The following is a 16,108-nucleotide window of genomic DNA, read 5'->3' as shown; positions in this document are numbered from 1 at the left end:
ACAGACACAATATTAGGAATAAATTAACATTTTAGGAAATCCTTGTCATTTTAACATAGAGATTAAACTTTGGTTTATATATAGTATGTTAATATTTGACTTTAGGGGAAAACCCTGAATAGTTTTATCTGCTTGCATTATTTATATATAACCAATTTAGTTGCATACAAACTTTTAAAAATTTACCCTTTATTTACATTTATTTATTACTTAATTAGATCCTCTTATTGCTTACTTAGATGTATTACAATTTTACCACATAAGACTTTTGTTTTTACCTAGACACTTTTTTTCCTTTTAAAATAAAATTTAAGAATGCAATGATTTCCTTTCCTGTATGTCTCTGATGTCCTTAAAAATATGTATGTAATAATAGTACATTGTACATTTTTATGTGTGTGTTTAAGTGAACAATATAGATGTTTTATCAGCATTCAAATGGCATTTTCTCTCAGGTTTACTTTCCACAGTGGTTTAGTTTCTGTCTGCTTTGTCACAGTAAAACCTAAGGACTTGCTCTGGGGATTTATTTAGCTTTTTCCTGAGCCCTGGTAGATGCTGGGATCATGTTACATAAATATGACTCCCTAAAATGAAAAGTCTGTATTTGATAGCTAAAGCCTGGTTTCCTGGTAATTAAAATTGCACTGGTCATGTAAATTAGATTTAGGGATTTCACAGTGGAATATATTTTGAGGGACTTGAATAAGATATGATGTGTTATAAGTAGTTGTCTTTTTAATTGATTTTAGTTTTTTAAAATACATGACAGTGAAATGCATTACTATTCTTATTACACATATAGAGCACAATTTTTCATATATTTGTATATAAAGTATGTCACACCAATTTATGTTTTTATACATGTACTTTGTTTTTTTGCATTACAATTCTTATTACACATATATACCACAATTTTTCTTATCTCTGTATATAAAGTAGGTAAACATGTTATTGTATTTCTCATGTGATGTTATTTGATTTTCAACATCACTAAGAATGTCAGCATCTCTCTCCATCAGATACTGGTGGTGATTCCAGCTGTATTTTCGTACTTACAGTGAAACCTAGTCCTAGTGAGGCAGAGGCCAGTACCCTGACATGGGGTGCCAGGCACCATGATGGATCCCAGGCTGTGCAAAAATAGTAATTTGTAAAGTTAAAGTATTATGTTTTATAACAACTAATGATATTTTGTTTCTATCAGTAATACTTCCAAGTTTTAAGTCTTTTAACATTTTATTTAAGCATTATAATTTTACAAAATCATGTGGCTTTTGACATATTCATAGATGTATAAACAAATTTTTTATGAGGAAAAATTGCTTTCTGTGCATTTGGTGTATGTGAAATTTGTATACATGGCAATAGTTTCTCAAATTATTATTAATTTATCTTTATGCAAATTATAAATACAATCATTTTCAATGATTGTATATCTCTGATGGCCTTACACATACCTAAGTAATAATCATGCATTTTACAATTATTTTCACATTACTGAACAAAAATAATATTTTTTAGGCATTCAGAGGGCATTTCCCCAAAGGTTTATTTTCCCTGTGTTTTAGTTTCTGTCTCCTTAGCCTCCTTGAAAGCTCAGGACTTGTTCTGAGGGCCTCACTCAGCTCTTCCTGAGCCTTGGAGGGCACTGGGATACCTTGCTCTAAACATGACACCTATGACTTGCAGAGTCTCTGTATTTCATGGCTGAAGCCTGGTTTTCTGGTTATGAAATTTGCACTTGGTTATATAAATTAGATTTAGGGATTTTACATTGAAATATGTTTTGAAGGACTTCAATAAGGTTTCATGTTTTCTATGTTGTCTTTCTCATGTGATGGTTTTAATCACCAACATTACTAAGAATATGAGCATCTCTGTCCATTAGACAAACAGCTTGTGATTCTAGCTGTATTTTCATAATTACTCTGAAACCTAGCTCTAGTGAGGCAGAGGATAGCACCCTGACATGGGGTGCCAGGCGCCATGATGGGTCTCAGGCTGTGCACACCCAGCTGTCCATCCTTGGTGTGGGGAGCCCACCAGATGCTCTGCCCCAGTCACTGTGAAGCACAGCCTGGCTGTGGGCCACAGGTGCCCTGTGAGCTGCAGATCCACAGGACAAGGCCTTCTTTGCATGTGGCCCTCATCACCCACCCTCACCCCAGCCCTCTCTGCACCTTCCCTTCTCCAGGGGCCACTGTCCTCTCTCTTTCCAGGACCTGATGCAGTAGATTCCCCACCTGAGTGATGGTGTGGTGATGTCTCCCTCTGCCTGACTCATTTCAGCTAGGCTCATGTGCTCCAGGGCCATGCCCAGTGTCAGAAGGGAAAGGAAGCTATTTTTCTTGCCTCTAAAATATTTTCTGCTCTACACATGGCACATGTTTTTCATCCATCTACCCCATACAGGATTCCATTATTGATCATAAAAAGTGCTTCAAACATCATGGGACTTGAGTTAGAGCAAGTTCCTTGGACCCCACATTTCACCTGCTATGCACAGTTGGCAGAGGTCCTGTCTCCAACTCCTACCCTATGACTCTGCAGTCCTCAGGCCATGATGCACAGGGTGGCATCTCCTGCCTGTTACCCTCCAAGCTGGCCCTGCAGCTGGCAGACATACAGCACTGGGGCCTTAGGGGACCTTCTCCCAGGATCCTCTAACCAAGGAACTAGGGGAACTCTGTGTAGGAGCTATATCTAGAATCAAGCTCTGCCTGAGCCCCAGGGCTATCCAGGCCATCCTCTGGAATTCAGGTTAGAGAAGATACCTGTGTGTCTGAAGAGTTAACTCCATGGTTGATTCCAGGTTGGCTGCTGGGTGGGTATTCTAGCTCTCAGATTAGAATTGGCACAGACCAACCCTTTACCCAGTGCCAGGGCTGAGTCCACCTCTTTAGATGTTTACTATGCCCACCTCAAGTCCAAGCCCCAGTGTGTGCTGAGTCCAGTCTTTGCTGCTCTGAGTAGCTCCTGAGGCTGAGTGTTCACAATGAGAGAGCTGTACTGCAGCAGGTTCTGGAGACCAGGGTGCAAACATCTCGCCCTCCTCCTCGGCCGTGGCGTCCTGTTACTGCTGGTACTCGGATACCAGGTGGTTCATGTTGCTCTCTGCCTCGGTGAACTCCATCTCGTCCATGCCCTCGCCCGTGTACCAGTGCAGGAAGGCCTTGCGCCGGAACATGGCTGTGAACTGCTCCGAGATGCACTTGAACAGCTCCTGGATGGCCGTGCTGTTGCTGGTTTCTGACTCACCCCCTCTGCAATGTGGGTTCACCTGCCCAGGCTGCTGGGCCCTAAGTGCATATGTAGCAGGAGAAACTTACCAAAGATGAAGTTATCAGGCTTGAAGAGGTGCCCAAAGGCCCCAGACTGGACACTGTCCATGGTTCCAGGCTCTAGATCCACCAGAATGGCCCGAGGCACATACTTGTGAGCTGAGGGGAGAGGGGGGCTGCTCAGTAATGTGGGTCTCAAGGGCTCCTCACTTCCTTCTAAATCCTGCCATGTATAAAATGGTTGATACCTTAGATGGCAGTCAAGTTGTGCATCCCTGTGGGCAGGCTGATATTTCACCAGTTTGCTATGGAAATCACTCTGCACTGGTTACCAAACAGCCCCCAACCAAGCCCTCCAGTGAGTGGGCTCTGGGCCCTCCCCCAGCCCGCTCCTCTGGACTGTACACCTGCCCTCTTTGCCATCAGAGGTCTGCACCTCACTTTGTGCTGGCTGTCAACTGACTTGTCATTTTCATTCTGTGAGTATGAATTCCCCATCTCCAGGACACCTGCTAGCCTCTGGGCTAACCAGTGGTGACAGAGGTGTTAGGACTCTGCTCACCCAGGCACCCGGTTCCCAAAGGCAGGTGCTAACAGGAGGCCTCATTATAGTAGATGCTGATGCGTTCCAGTTGCAGGTCCGAGTCCCCCACATAGTTGCCACTGGGGTCGATGCCATGCTCATCACTGATGACTTCCCAGAACTGCAAGGGAGGCACAGAAGAGTCAGCGAGCAGCCACATCCAAGGCTAGGACCCATCCTCCTGGGGCCTTATAACTCACAGCCTATGAGTAGGAAAACCTTGTGCTCTCACCTGTCAGACAACCCACTGCCTGCATGACCAGGCTGCCCAGGGGGCCCAGGGGTAGACCAGGGCTCAGCCCACATAAACCAGGTTCCCAGACCCAGCTTTGCACTCATGGGCAAGGAGATAACACTTCCTGGGCTATATTATTCCTTCTTTCTAGACAAGGGAAAGCAGGCCCAGATCTGTCACATCCTTTAGCCACTACGTGTGGCCCTTGGCATCAGAGTAAGCAGTGTTCAGTGCTGGGGCTCAGCCCTGCCTGTCATGGTTTGATTGTGAGGTGTCCCCTAAAAGCTCACATGTGAGACAATGCAAGAAGGCTTAAAGGAAAAATAACTGGCTGGGGATGTGGCTCAAGCGGTAGCACACTCGCCTGGCATTTGTGCGGCCCGGGTTCGATCCTCAGCACCACATACCAACAAAGATGTTGTGTCTGCCGAGAACTAAAAAATAAATATTAAAAATTCTCTCTCTCTCTCTCTCTCTCTCTCTCTCTCTCTCTCTCTCCTCTCTCAGTCTCTCTTTTTTTTTTTAAAAAAAAAAAGGAAAAATAACTGGGTTATAGCCTTAACCCAATTAGAGACTTGATCCCCTGATAGGATTAACCAAAGGCCCCTAGGGTTAGCTGGAGGAGGTTGGGTCCCTGGGGGCATGCCTTTGGGATATATATTTTGCATCTGGCTGTGGAATCTCTCTCTGGTTTCTGATCATCATGTGAGCTGTTTCCCTCTGCCATACTCTTCCACCATAATGTTCAACCTCACTTGAGCCCTGAGGAATGGAGCCAGCCTTCTATGCACTGAGACCTCTGAAACGGTGAGCCTCAAATAAACTTTTCCTCTTCTAATTGTTCTTTTCAGGTTTTTTACTCACAGCAGCAAAAACTGACCAAAACACTGTCTTAGCCAAGCAGACCCACAGGGACCCTGGGAGCCAGTGTGAGCAAGCACTCCCAACTGAGTCTGCAGCTGGGCTACTGGGGTCCCATGTGGGAATAACTTCCCTCAGGCCACCCTCACCTTGCCATCCACATGGAACCTGACAATGCTAAGGCTCATGCCCTACCACCTGCTGCACCCACCTTGGGCAGGAACACACAATGCTTCTCAAACTCTGGTCCCACACCTGCAGCGGAGCAGGGTAGGTAGCACAGGGCATGTGCAGTAGCACCGTGATTGAGGACTCACAGCTTGGCCCCACTTCTTCCCAGCTGTGTGACCTCAGGCAGGTCACCAGGATTCTCTGTGCCCTGGTGCAGTCTGTACAGTGAGCTTGATAACAAATCTATAGGAATACAGTGAGCTAATCTATGCAAAGAAAATTAACAGTTCATGGCAGATGGTTAGTACCATGCAGAACTGTTAGCCCACATGCTGGCACACACCCTGGATGAGGGAGCATCAGAAGAAGACACTTCCTTGGGGCACAGCATCTGCCTCCTAAGTCACATGTGTAAGACTCCAAGAATGTAGGATTGTGAGGCCCCTCCCATCGCCTCCGCTCTGCTCCTGGGGGCTGCAGTGACTTCCAGATGAGTTACTGGTGTGAAGCCTTGGGAACAAAGGGCCTCTACATAGGAGTCATGTGCTGGTGGAAGAGAACAGTTTGCATGTGCTTATCTATATTTGGATGTCTCTGAGAGAGACACAGAGAGTGGTGCCTGGGGTCCTGGGCTGGGAGAGAGACTGCTTTTCACAGACTATTCTTCTTTGGTACTGTTGGAATTGTCACGTGAACACATTGGCTTTTAAAGTAAGATTCGTTAAAAATAAAATTTTAAAAAGTCCAAAGAGTATGAAGAAAGCATTTACTAATAAAAATCAGGAAAAATGTTTCCTGGAAGCTTATCCCAAGAGACTGTTTTCAGGGGTCACTTCTCAGCAAGGAGGAGACTGGATTTCTTTCTCTCTTGTGTACTTTTGCCTTTACTAAGTTTTATTGTTCTCTTAGCAATAAGTGTGTGTTGATTTTTAATTATAAAAATAAAAACACAGATGGGTTGGAGGCATTTAGAGGTGTTCTTCTCTGACCCTGGAGGCTGTCTTAAAGAAATGTTTGGTTGCTGACAGTCCAGAGCCAGGGCCCTTGATCCATTAGTCTGGAGGGCCCCAGCCTCTGGCTACAGGGCCACTGTGAGAGGAGCTCAACAGTGTGTGTGTGTGTGTGTGTGTGTGACAGTGCACGCAACTCAGTCAGTGGTAGCCACATGTCCAGTGAGAAGCCTCAACCTAGACAGACAACGATACCCACAAGCGACTGGCTCAGCCTTGACAAGAAAGCCTTCCATGGATGTGGGCTTCATTGGTCACAAGGTCTTCAGTGCTATTTAAAACCATATGTGCAGGTAACTTAAATAAAATGGAATGGAAGAACAGAAAATTGTGTCTGGGCTTGGAGAGTAGGACCAAGAAGGGAAAAATGTTTCCTCATCTGCAGTGCTTTTTTCTTTTTGGCAGAGCCTCAACATGTTGCCCAGGCTGGCCTTGAACTCCTGGGTTAAAGTGATCTTCTTTATTCCCCAGCCTTTACCAGCAGCTGGGACTACAGATCTAAGCCACCGGACTCTGCAGGGTTTCAACTTATCACAGGAAGAATATATTAACCATTGCATTTTTTTGTTGTTGTTAATAAAAAATTGCTGGGCACAGTGGCATATACCTGTAATCCTAGGGACTTGGGATGCTGAGGCAGGATGAGAGCAACTCTGAGGTCAGACTCGCAATTCATAAAATTGACATGACTCAAAGTAAAAAAATCAAAGAAAAAACTGCTGGGATGCAGCTCAGTGGTACAGCTCCCCTGAGTTTACCACTCAGATTAAAAATCTAAAATAAAGTTTTATGGGTAAAGTACATTATGTAACATGTTTAATAATCAGAGCAATATAACTTTGAAAATTAAGTAGCATCATCACAGAAAAGAAACTGCCAGATGCAGCATGGATCCTGGGTTCTGGGCCCAGCCTCGCTTTGCGACCCCAGGTTGTAAGCTGCAGGCCGAACCAGGGAAAGGGAGCCCAGAGGGCAAGGGGGAAAGCCCCCTCCCATTGGCTTACAGGGCAGGCCCCGCCCTGATGCCCCGCCCAGTAGCGGATGGAGGGGCGTCGCCCAGGCCTCAGGCGTTCTGTGGGGCGCAGACAAAGAGGACTCCAGGCTGGGTCCAGGGCTGCCCGGCCATAGACGGGAGGAGAGTGGGGTTGGGGCCTGGACCCAGCCTAGGGAACCAGGGGGAGCCCTGTCTCGTCTGCTGGTGGTTGCGGGGTGGGGGGCGGGGGTAGGGTGAGTCCCCGCACACTATGCCGTGACCACGCCACTTCTGCAAGACCTGGATTTAAAATCCCTGCCTGGCCCAGCCCATGGCGTGATCCCAGACAAGTGACTCAGCTTCCCGGAGCTGTGGTGTTCTCATCCTCCGGGGCGGGTGATGCCCATCTCGCCACAGCCTTCAAGATGACAGAAACAAAGCCACAACTACGGTGCTGATTCCCACAAATTACTAAGGCTCTGCTGCCACTGACCCTTCCCTCCTCCGCTCACCCACCCCAGCCAGGCACCTCCTGGAGTCCGCGGCCCTTTGTGTTGAGCGTGGCCCACCCAGGGACCCGGGAGGAGGAAAGCAGCCCCTGGCCCACCTGCAGCTAGTGGGCAAAGCTCCTGATCCCCACCGCGGCCCATGGCAGGGAGCTATCTCCCGCTGTACCAGGGACCAGCAACAATAGACAAGAAATTTCCTGTGGTCTGGGGTAGATGCTGAGCAGATGAATCCTTCACACAGGGCCCTGCCCAGGGACCTCCAGCTTAGGACCCCTGAGAGCAGGGTTGGGGGGCTGCAGGAGAGAAGTGCTAAGTTGCTTCACACCAATCACTGATCACCACAAAGGGGAGAAAGGAAAAACAAAGTAGTATACCCCCTCCTCTGAAAATTTGCCTCTGTTTGCTTACCCCCACCCCCTTTTAACTACTGAGGATTGAACCCAGGGCCTTCCATACACCAGGCAAGTGCTCTACCTCTGACCTACATCCCCAGCCCTTTTTATTTTATTGAGACAGAGTCTCACTTAATTGCTCAAACTGGTCTCAAAGGTGGGATCCTTCTGCCGCAACTGGGAATTATGGAATAGTTGAGGTTAGAGGCTGCGCTACCACACCCAGCCAGAAATATTTTTTCTCATTGTTTTTGTTTTGGTACCAGGGATTGAACCCAGGGGCGCTTAATCACTGAGCCACAACCCCAGCTCTTTTTAAATTTTTTAAATTCTGAGACAGGATCTTGCTAAATTGCTTAGGACCTCACTAAATTGCTGAGGCTGGCTTTGAACTTGTGATCCTCCTGCCTCAGTCTTCTCAGCTGCTGCTGGGATCACAGGCATGCACCACCATGCCCAGAAGGGGAAATTGTTTTTAGACAAACATAAATTAGTAAAAACATCTCAAAAGGAATAAAAATAGGAAGCAAACCTAATATTCCATAGTCCAGTGTCTGAAGACACTGTCCAGCACTCTGTAGGCTGCATAAGGAAGTGGGTGTAGACTTGACTGAGCTTTTGTCTAATGTGTGCCTGTGGGATAGAAGTGCTGGGCCAGGCCTAGCAATAGCAGCAGGGTCACCAGGTCCCTGTGACCACAGTAAGGAGTGCTCAGCTCCTCCCATCAAGTCAGGGCAGCTGTCACTGACTGCACGAGGAGGAGTCCTGATTAGATCTGAGAACCCTAGCCCTCAAGCCTCGCCTCCCCCAGTATCCCTCCTAGAGGGACACAGATGTCTCTTCTGGTGATTAGAGGATCTCCCCGTACTGCCCCACCCCCTTCAGAGGCATCTCCACCCTAGAGCCAAACTTGCAATTTACATGTCAGCCACATGGCTGTCCCAGCCCATGGTAATTAGCTTTCTGTTCCTGCCTGGTTACCATGGCAACAGCCTCCAGGGGAAGTTCTTGTCCGACCCCTTCCCCTCCAGGAACTATCTCCCCCAAGGCCCTCTTGGGAACTAGCTCCACAGCGACCTTGAGCTGGGTCCCTGGCTTAGGTCCTGACAAAGCCACCTCCCTCCACACTGTTGTTCTAAGGGTAGACCCTTCCACCCACCAAGCCCAAGCCCCAGCTCTGCAAGGGACAGAGCTAAGGGGTCAGCCAGCTGCCTTAAACCTGCTGTGTGACCTTGGGCAGGGGACAGCCTTCCAGGACTTGGGGACAGGAATGGCTATCTCACAGGCCGGGTGGGGATGAGGACACCTGAAGTTCCCTGCAGAGGCACACACCAAACCTTTCCCTGCCTCAGCCTTGACATCTGTGAGATGAACTAACAAGGAGAAATGCAGAGGGAGGCTGCAGCCCCCTCACCTGCAGCTACCCTTTGTTCCAGTGTCCAAGCTACAGGAGTATAGACCCTGGGTGGGCCAGGTCCAGGGAGGTATCCCGCCTTTGTCCACAAAGAGCAGGGTTGAGGGAAGAGTCCAGTTCTGGACCAAGGTCACCCTAGTCCAGGCCCAATTCTTCCAACAAAGGAATAGGGTGGGGCTAGGAAGCTAGGGTTTTCAGAACAGGGCTGGGTACAGGAGGGCGGCTCTGTCCCTTGGAGGACATCCCGTTCTTTCAGTGGAGGTTTGGGCAGAGGGAATCATCATAGCTTTGGGGGAGAGCCCCACCCAAAGCTGCTCACCCTATCCATCTCACTCAAGGCTAAGGTGCGGCCCCAAAGAGGGCCACGCCCAGACAGTCCCACAGTAGACCTGCTGAGGCCGCGCTGGGGAGGGAGAAGGTATAGATGGAGCTGAGGTTTAGCAGCTGACGTGGGCTGCCCGCCAACAGTCCGAGGTCACCTGGGCAGGGGCAGAGGAAAGGCGCGGGTGGGAATCACAGGACGAGTATTTCGACGCCCCTGCCGCCCTGCGGGGTACCGCGCTCATCCCATTGTCCCGGACTGGGAGCGGCGCGGGGTGCAGCCCGCGGTGCACCACGCCTGGCGGACGCGTGGCCTCACCTTGGCCCCCATCTGGTTGCTCCCTCATGCTGGCTGCGTCTGGCCGGGCGGTGGCGAGCGCAAACGGACAGTCGGGCGGGCGGGCTGCAGAGTGTCGGCGGCCCACCGCCACCAGCTCTTATAGAGCGGGCCCCGCCCCCGCAGGCCTGACATCAGCGGGCGCAGCCAATCCCAGGGCGCCGCCGCACAATGCGGCACCGGCTCTGCAGCATCAGCACCGCACATCCCGGCTCCGCCCGCGCAATGCGGCGCCTACTCCCGCCGCCGGGACTAGGCCGGGCCTGGCGCCTCCGAATGGAGGGACTGCCTCCCAGAGGGTCCGGTTGGGCGAGTGGGGACTCCAGGGAGGACAATAGAGCTCCCCTGGGCCCTTGGACATCCCTCCCTGAGGCAGCTGCCCTGTTGGGTTCCACCACTGCTGCAGCCCCACCCTGAGGCTTTGTGAGTAGGGTCTTTCTTCTCATCTGCTTAGGAACAAACCCCCATCTTCCTGGATCCCTATCTTGTGGCAGACAAGGTATTCTGGTCTCTGCCAGGTTCGTAGGGGTGGGCGAGGCAGGAACCCACTAAGCAGGCCACCTGCAAGAAAGCGAGCTTCAGACAGGACCCAGAAACATCCGAGTTAGGAGACTATGGGAACAGAAGGGCAGCAGGTTATGTATGCAGCTCAGAGAGTCCCTGACCTGGCAATGGAAGGTGCCACCTGCCCTTCCTCCCCGAGGGTTGCCATGAGGAGGCGTTGCACTCCTGGTCATTCCCAGCGCCTGGCAGGCAGCCCTTGCTCCATGAATATCCGCCTCAGGAATTGTCCTAAAAGTAAATAAGCCAGGCACTGGACCTACCAGGGCAAAAGACAGAGGACAGCAGTTTCTGACTCATTTCCTGATGTCACCTGTATCCTTGAACTCTTGGTATAAGTGAGGGTAAGGAGGGGACCTGGAGCCATCTGGAACCACCTACTTAAGGAGACTGTCAGAAGAGGAAGGAGAGGATGTATCTGCCCTGCATCATTCTATTCATACATACTGCATTGTTTAATATTCATCTAGGGTTAGATATTCCAATGACACCTTATAATGAGGTCCTCATGGAATTTTGATGACAGAAATCCCTTAAGAAGCGTCTCAGGCAGCACCACAGTGTGTAGACCCTCAAGCATCATTCACTTCAAAGCCAGCAGCTGAGAACAAGCTGCAGGCGCCTGTGCCCTCCATTCTGTGCAGGAGTGCTGTGTGTTGTAGTTGCGTCTCTCTCCTCTCTCGGGAGAAGCTCCCTGGTTTGGCAAGCATAGAAATGGGTCTTTTGTTCTCAAGAGATGCCCCTCCCCCACAGTTTGTCCGTGATGTGGCTTTCCGTGGTTGGTTTCCAGCTGTCCCCATTCAAGGAGTTCTGGTGAGTATTTGGCTGTGCCTCCTTGTCTGTGCAAGGGAAGAAGCTTGGAACCATCCATAGGCCTGGAGTCCCTCTCTGCCAGATGGCATCAGACCAAGCCAGCTCCCCCTCTGTCCCCAGAGGGCTCTGGTGCCAGGCTGAAGGCTGACTCACTGTTCTGTCTCCCAGCAGAGACTGGCCTTGCCTGGAACCAGCAGTCTGGGCTGCAGCTGACAGCAAGGTGGGGGCTGCTTACTAGACCTGTCTGGGAGAAGGTTAACAGGACATGATAGCTCCCACCAAGCCTACCCCAAGGAGGAGGTCTGCTGATGTCCAGTGTCTGTGCAGGAAAATAAGGTGGGCTTAGTGAGAAGCCCAGGTTGCTTCAGAAGAGGGACACAAGGGTCCACAACTCTCTAAAACCAAGCAGAATAGTTCACCCCAAGATGCCCACTGCCTTGGACTCGGTTTTGGACATCCTGAGTCCCCAGACAACCTCACCCCATTCTCAGAGGAGATGGTGGTGAGGCTGCACCTGGGCACAGCATTATTACCAACTGTTTCCTGGCCCTGCACTCCCAGGCACTGGCCACTGATTCAGACGGGCAGCCTCTTCTACAGCCAGAGCGTGCCTTTGCTGGATCCCCATGCCTGGGGTGAGTGTGGTGCTGGATTCCCAACTCTCAGGTTTCCACTGAGCCTGCAAACTGGAATGGATTCTCAGCCCCACTCTGGTGGACACCCCTGTGAAATAGGCCCATTCTGCAAATCCAGTCCCCTAGCTCACTTCTGAAAGCAGCCTGCCACACAGCTGTGGCTGGATCTTTCTGGACACAAGGTCCTTTCTCCTGAGGCCCTGAACAGGAGCAGGGTCCCTTTTCCATGGCTCCTATTGATCTTCCTGTCCCAGCTGCTGAGGGCACAAGCCCCAAGAGCTGGCAGTAAAAACCAAGTGATGGTGGGCATGGCCTAGTCACAGGCAGAAGCAGAACTCCTTAAGAGAGAATGTCTCTTTAGGATCCTAGGATCTGCCCCTGCTGCCCAGTAACCAAGCCCCTCCCCTCCCTAACTTCCTCCATTTCCCACAACTTCTTTTGAGGGTTGGTTTCTGGAGGTCACACTTACCCCTCTCTCTGTCCCCGGATCTGTGCTTCCACACCTTTAGAGATCATCTAGTCTGTCCTTTGGCAAATGGGACCAAGAAGGGTAGGGCCTAACCAAGGCCACACAGTCTCGGGCCACTGGATACCTTTGTCTTACTCTGCCCAGCATCCTGGCCTTGATTCCAGCAGCCACTCTCCCTGCTCACCAGAAGCACAGCAGCACCTCCTTGAGTGTCAGGTGGAGCTCCCAGCTGCGGAAGGCATAGATGAGAGGGTCCACAATGGAGTTGCATATAATGAGGGCCAGGAACAGGTTGAAGTTCTTGAGGACACAGCTGTAGGCAGGGTGCTGGGGGCAGAGAATGATGAGGGTGAGGTGCAGGAAAAAGGACCCCAGCACAGGAAGAAAACACCCAGGAGGGTAGTGAGGGTCACAGCGCCCTTCAGGCAGAAGCCCTGGTGCACTGGTTGCTGCATCTTGTGGAGCTGGGCAATGCCCTGGGCATGCTGGCACTCCCGGGCAAGCATGTGGATGTAGAGAGCTGCCATGAGTGCCAGCATAGCCAGAAAGAAGGTGACGAGACAAAGCAGGACAGCTGCGTGGTTGTAGTAGGTGATGAAGAGGATGCTGGAGAGGATGCTGGCCTCCCAGATTGCCACGATGGCCCCTCGTGCTCGGGGCAGTGTCACAATGCTGTGATAACGTAGTGCGTAGAAGATGGAGATGTAGGGGTCCACAGCAATGGCACCCAGAAAGCAGAGGCTGGACACCATGGAGCCACAGGTGAGCACGTCCATGACATTGTCCAGCTGCTGCACCACAGCGGCTGGCGTTGCCAGGGCACCCACCTCCAGCAGCAGGAAGATGGCAGTCTCCAGCACATTGCTGGTGCTCACCAGCAGGTCAGACAGGGCCAGGCAGCAGATGAAGCAGTACATGGGAGAGTGCAGGTTGTGGTTCTTGGCGATGGCCACCACCACCAGCATGTTCTCCACCAAGCTCACCAGCCCCAGGCCAAGGAAGAGCCCGTCAGGAATGGACACCAGCAGGCACTGGGGGCCCATCTGGTTGGTGGCCAGCCTGAGCTGAGGGGTGGCCGTAGGGGTGGAGTTGAGAAAGCCCAGGAGCCTCCTCTGTACAGGCATAGTCCTGTCTTCAGAGCAAGAGGGGTGGATGGAGGGTCCCAGACTCCAGCTGTGTCAGGCTCCAGGCACCAGCTCAGCTCATGGTGCATCGGGCGTCATTCACACCTGTCCTGTTCCATCCCGCTCTCACACTTGCACTCACCCTCTCCCTGGCTGGACAAAGTTTGGCCTCGGCATGGCCCCAGTAGAGTCCAGAGACTTCCTGGCTGGGACCCTGAGTTCTGTGGTGTGGACCTTCTGCTCAGGGAATCGGAATCTCAGTTCACAGTGCCAATGAAGCTGGTCATCCACTGCACTGCCAACCTCTTCTCTGGAGGCTGCTGTGGTGGGGACCTCATCTGCTCCTGGAGCCTCTAGGTCACCTACCTCTGATAACTCTTCCTGGCCTCCTGCCTCCCTGGGCCAGGGGTAGGCTGAGGTCCCAGGAAGAATGGAGCCTTTCTTTAAAGTTGTCCACGGAGCCCCTCCTCCAGAGGGTGGCACATGATGGAGGTGCGACTGAGCTGCGTGAGCACCCCGGGACCGGCCGCCAGGGGTGTCAGCGGCACCCAGCAGGCGCCAGAGCCCAAGGACCCCTGGGCACAGCGCGGGGTCAAAGCCATGCTGACCTAACCCGTGCTCCTGCCCCTGCTTCATCAGTCCTGCCTCTGAGGACCTGCCACTGCGCCCCCTTCTGAGAAACTTCTGATTCTCCTGCAGCCTCATCGCGGCTTCCCTGTGTTCCCCGGTGCTACTGGGCTCTGCTTCATGGTGGGAGCAGCTGCCAGCCCACCCTGCCAGGCAGGAGGCGCGTCGCCTCTGGGGCATTTTTAAATTTTTTATACTTTTATTTTATGTATTTATTTTTATGTGGTGCTGAGGGTGGAACCCAGGGTCTCACACATGCTATGCAGCCACTCTACCACTGAGCCACCACCCCAGCCCCATCTTTCTTTTTGAATTTTTGCTGAGAGTGGAGCCCAAGGCTAGTGGTCTACCAGAGCCACACCTGCCATCCTGAGAACTTCTAAAATGATTAAAATCTCAAGAAACAGTTGGCAAGGCAGGAGCCACAGCCTCAGCAGAGGCTCAGCGCTAGACATACACCACAGGAGCACCTTGCCATGCCAGAGCGGCCACAGCCCCCAACTGTAGCACTGCTGGGGCTGTGGGGGGGCTGTTTTCCTGGCAGCTAGCCAGATGCATCCGGCTGAGGTCTACCAGCAGCCTGTCACCATGCAGACTTGCTCACTCACTGGGGCACCAGCTGCAGCTGCCTACCCCTCCCTGGTGGCACCCCCATTTCTGCTGTGGGCCTACAGGACCTGGAGCTGGGGTCCACATCAGGGCACTCTTGTCTCTGGCCTTAGTGGGCCACAGCCAGTGATGGCACCTTGAGAACCATTTACAGCCCTTGCCTGGGTGGGGAAGGCAGTCCAGCTCCCATTTGGGTATCTGCTAGTGCCCCTGCACTTTCTCGGGCAAGATGTGTTTGTGTCTTGCATTACTGGAGACTGTACCCAGGGTCTCGCACATGCTAGGTAAGCCCTCTACCAATAAGCCATATCCCCAGCCCATTAAAAAAATTATTTAGACTCTATTTTGTGGTACTAGGGATTGAATCCAGGAGTGCTCTGACACTGAACTATATCCCTACACCTTTTTTAAAAAAATTTATTGTGTGTTTACTTATTGGCAGAGGAAATGAACCCAGAGGCCCTCTACCACTGGACCATACCCCCAGCCCTTTTAATTTTATTTTAAAGCAGGGTCTTGGCTGGCCTTGAAGCTGTGATCCTCCTGCCTTGGCCTCAGCCTCATGGACTCACTGAGATGATAGGTGTGACCACTGCACCTAGCAACCCTGAGGTGTTTTGAAAGCATTGGTTTCTGCAGTACGTGTGAGAATCCATTCTCTCACTCCTTCATCTATCCCACTGCCAGACACCTCGGGCCACACCATGCCCGTACACTGGTGTGTGAAAGCACAGGATAGCGCCCACTAACACTGGTTGGACACTCCTTACATCCCTACCCTGCAACTCACCAACTCCTCGTGTTCACTGTGGAGCACTAAGTACAACACAGATGGAACCCACAGATGACAAACATCAGAATGATGGCTTCCCCAGCCTGAGGACAGCCAGGAAGCAGCACCCAGACCCACAGATTGAAGAGTAGCCCACGCCAGAGTAGCCTCAGGTCCCTTCCTGCCTGCTCTTGCAAGCCACTGTCCTGACCTCAACACCACAGGTGAATTTTGCCTTTCTTGGAATGTCATATAAATGGAACCTTCTGGTTGGTATTTTGAATCACTCTGAGATTCATCCTTTTTATTGCAGGTAATTAAAATCCTCCCACTTAGTGTGGTGTCCATTATGTGAGCAGATCATGCTTGCATTTGAACAGCTTCCAGCTACAGGGCGGACCAAGGTGG

General features: G+C 51.2%; 2 protein-coding genes across 2 annotated transcripts; both read right to left on the bottom strand.

Moving 5' to 3' along the window:
- Window positions 1–3,076: 3,076 nt before the first annotated feature.
- Window positions 3,077–10,084, bottom strand: LOC144253049 (tubulin beta-4 chain-like). Its single transcript, XM_077794997.1, has 4 exons — window positions 10,073–10,084; window positions 3,880–3,988; window positions 3,329–3,443; window positions 3,077–3,266 (listed from the first exon to the last, which is right to left on the bottom strand). The coding sequence occupies exons 1-4, from the start codon at window positions 10,082–10,084 to the stop codon at window positions 3,077–3,079; spliced, it is 426 nt and encodes a 141-aa protein (XP_077651123.1).
- Window positions 10,085–12,748: 2,664 nt separating this feature from the next.
- Window positions 12,749–13,692, bottom strand: LOC144253064 (melanocyte-stimulating hormone receptor-like). The gene is given in 2 exon segments (XM_077795000.1): window positions 12,749–12,933; window positions 12,936–13,692. Coding segments are annotated over 2 exon segments (942 nt in total).
- Between the last annotated feature and the right edge of the window lie 2,416 nt (window positions 13,693–16,108).

Source organism: Urocitellus parryii, unplaced genomic scaffold (assembly GCF_045843805.1).
Source record: "Urocitellus parryii isolate mUroPar1 unplaced genomic scaffold, mUroPar1.hap1 Scaffold_88, whole genome shotgun sequence".
Taxonomy (NCBI): Eukaryota; Metazoa; Chordata; class Mammalia; order Rodentia; family Sciuridae; genus Urocitellus; species Urocitellus parryii.
Note: the sequence above shows the minus strand (reverse complement) of the source record. Positions and strands in the feature narration are given on the sequence as shown.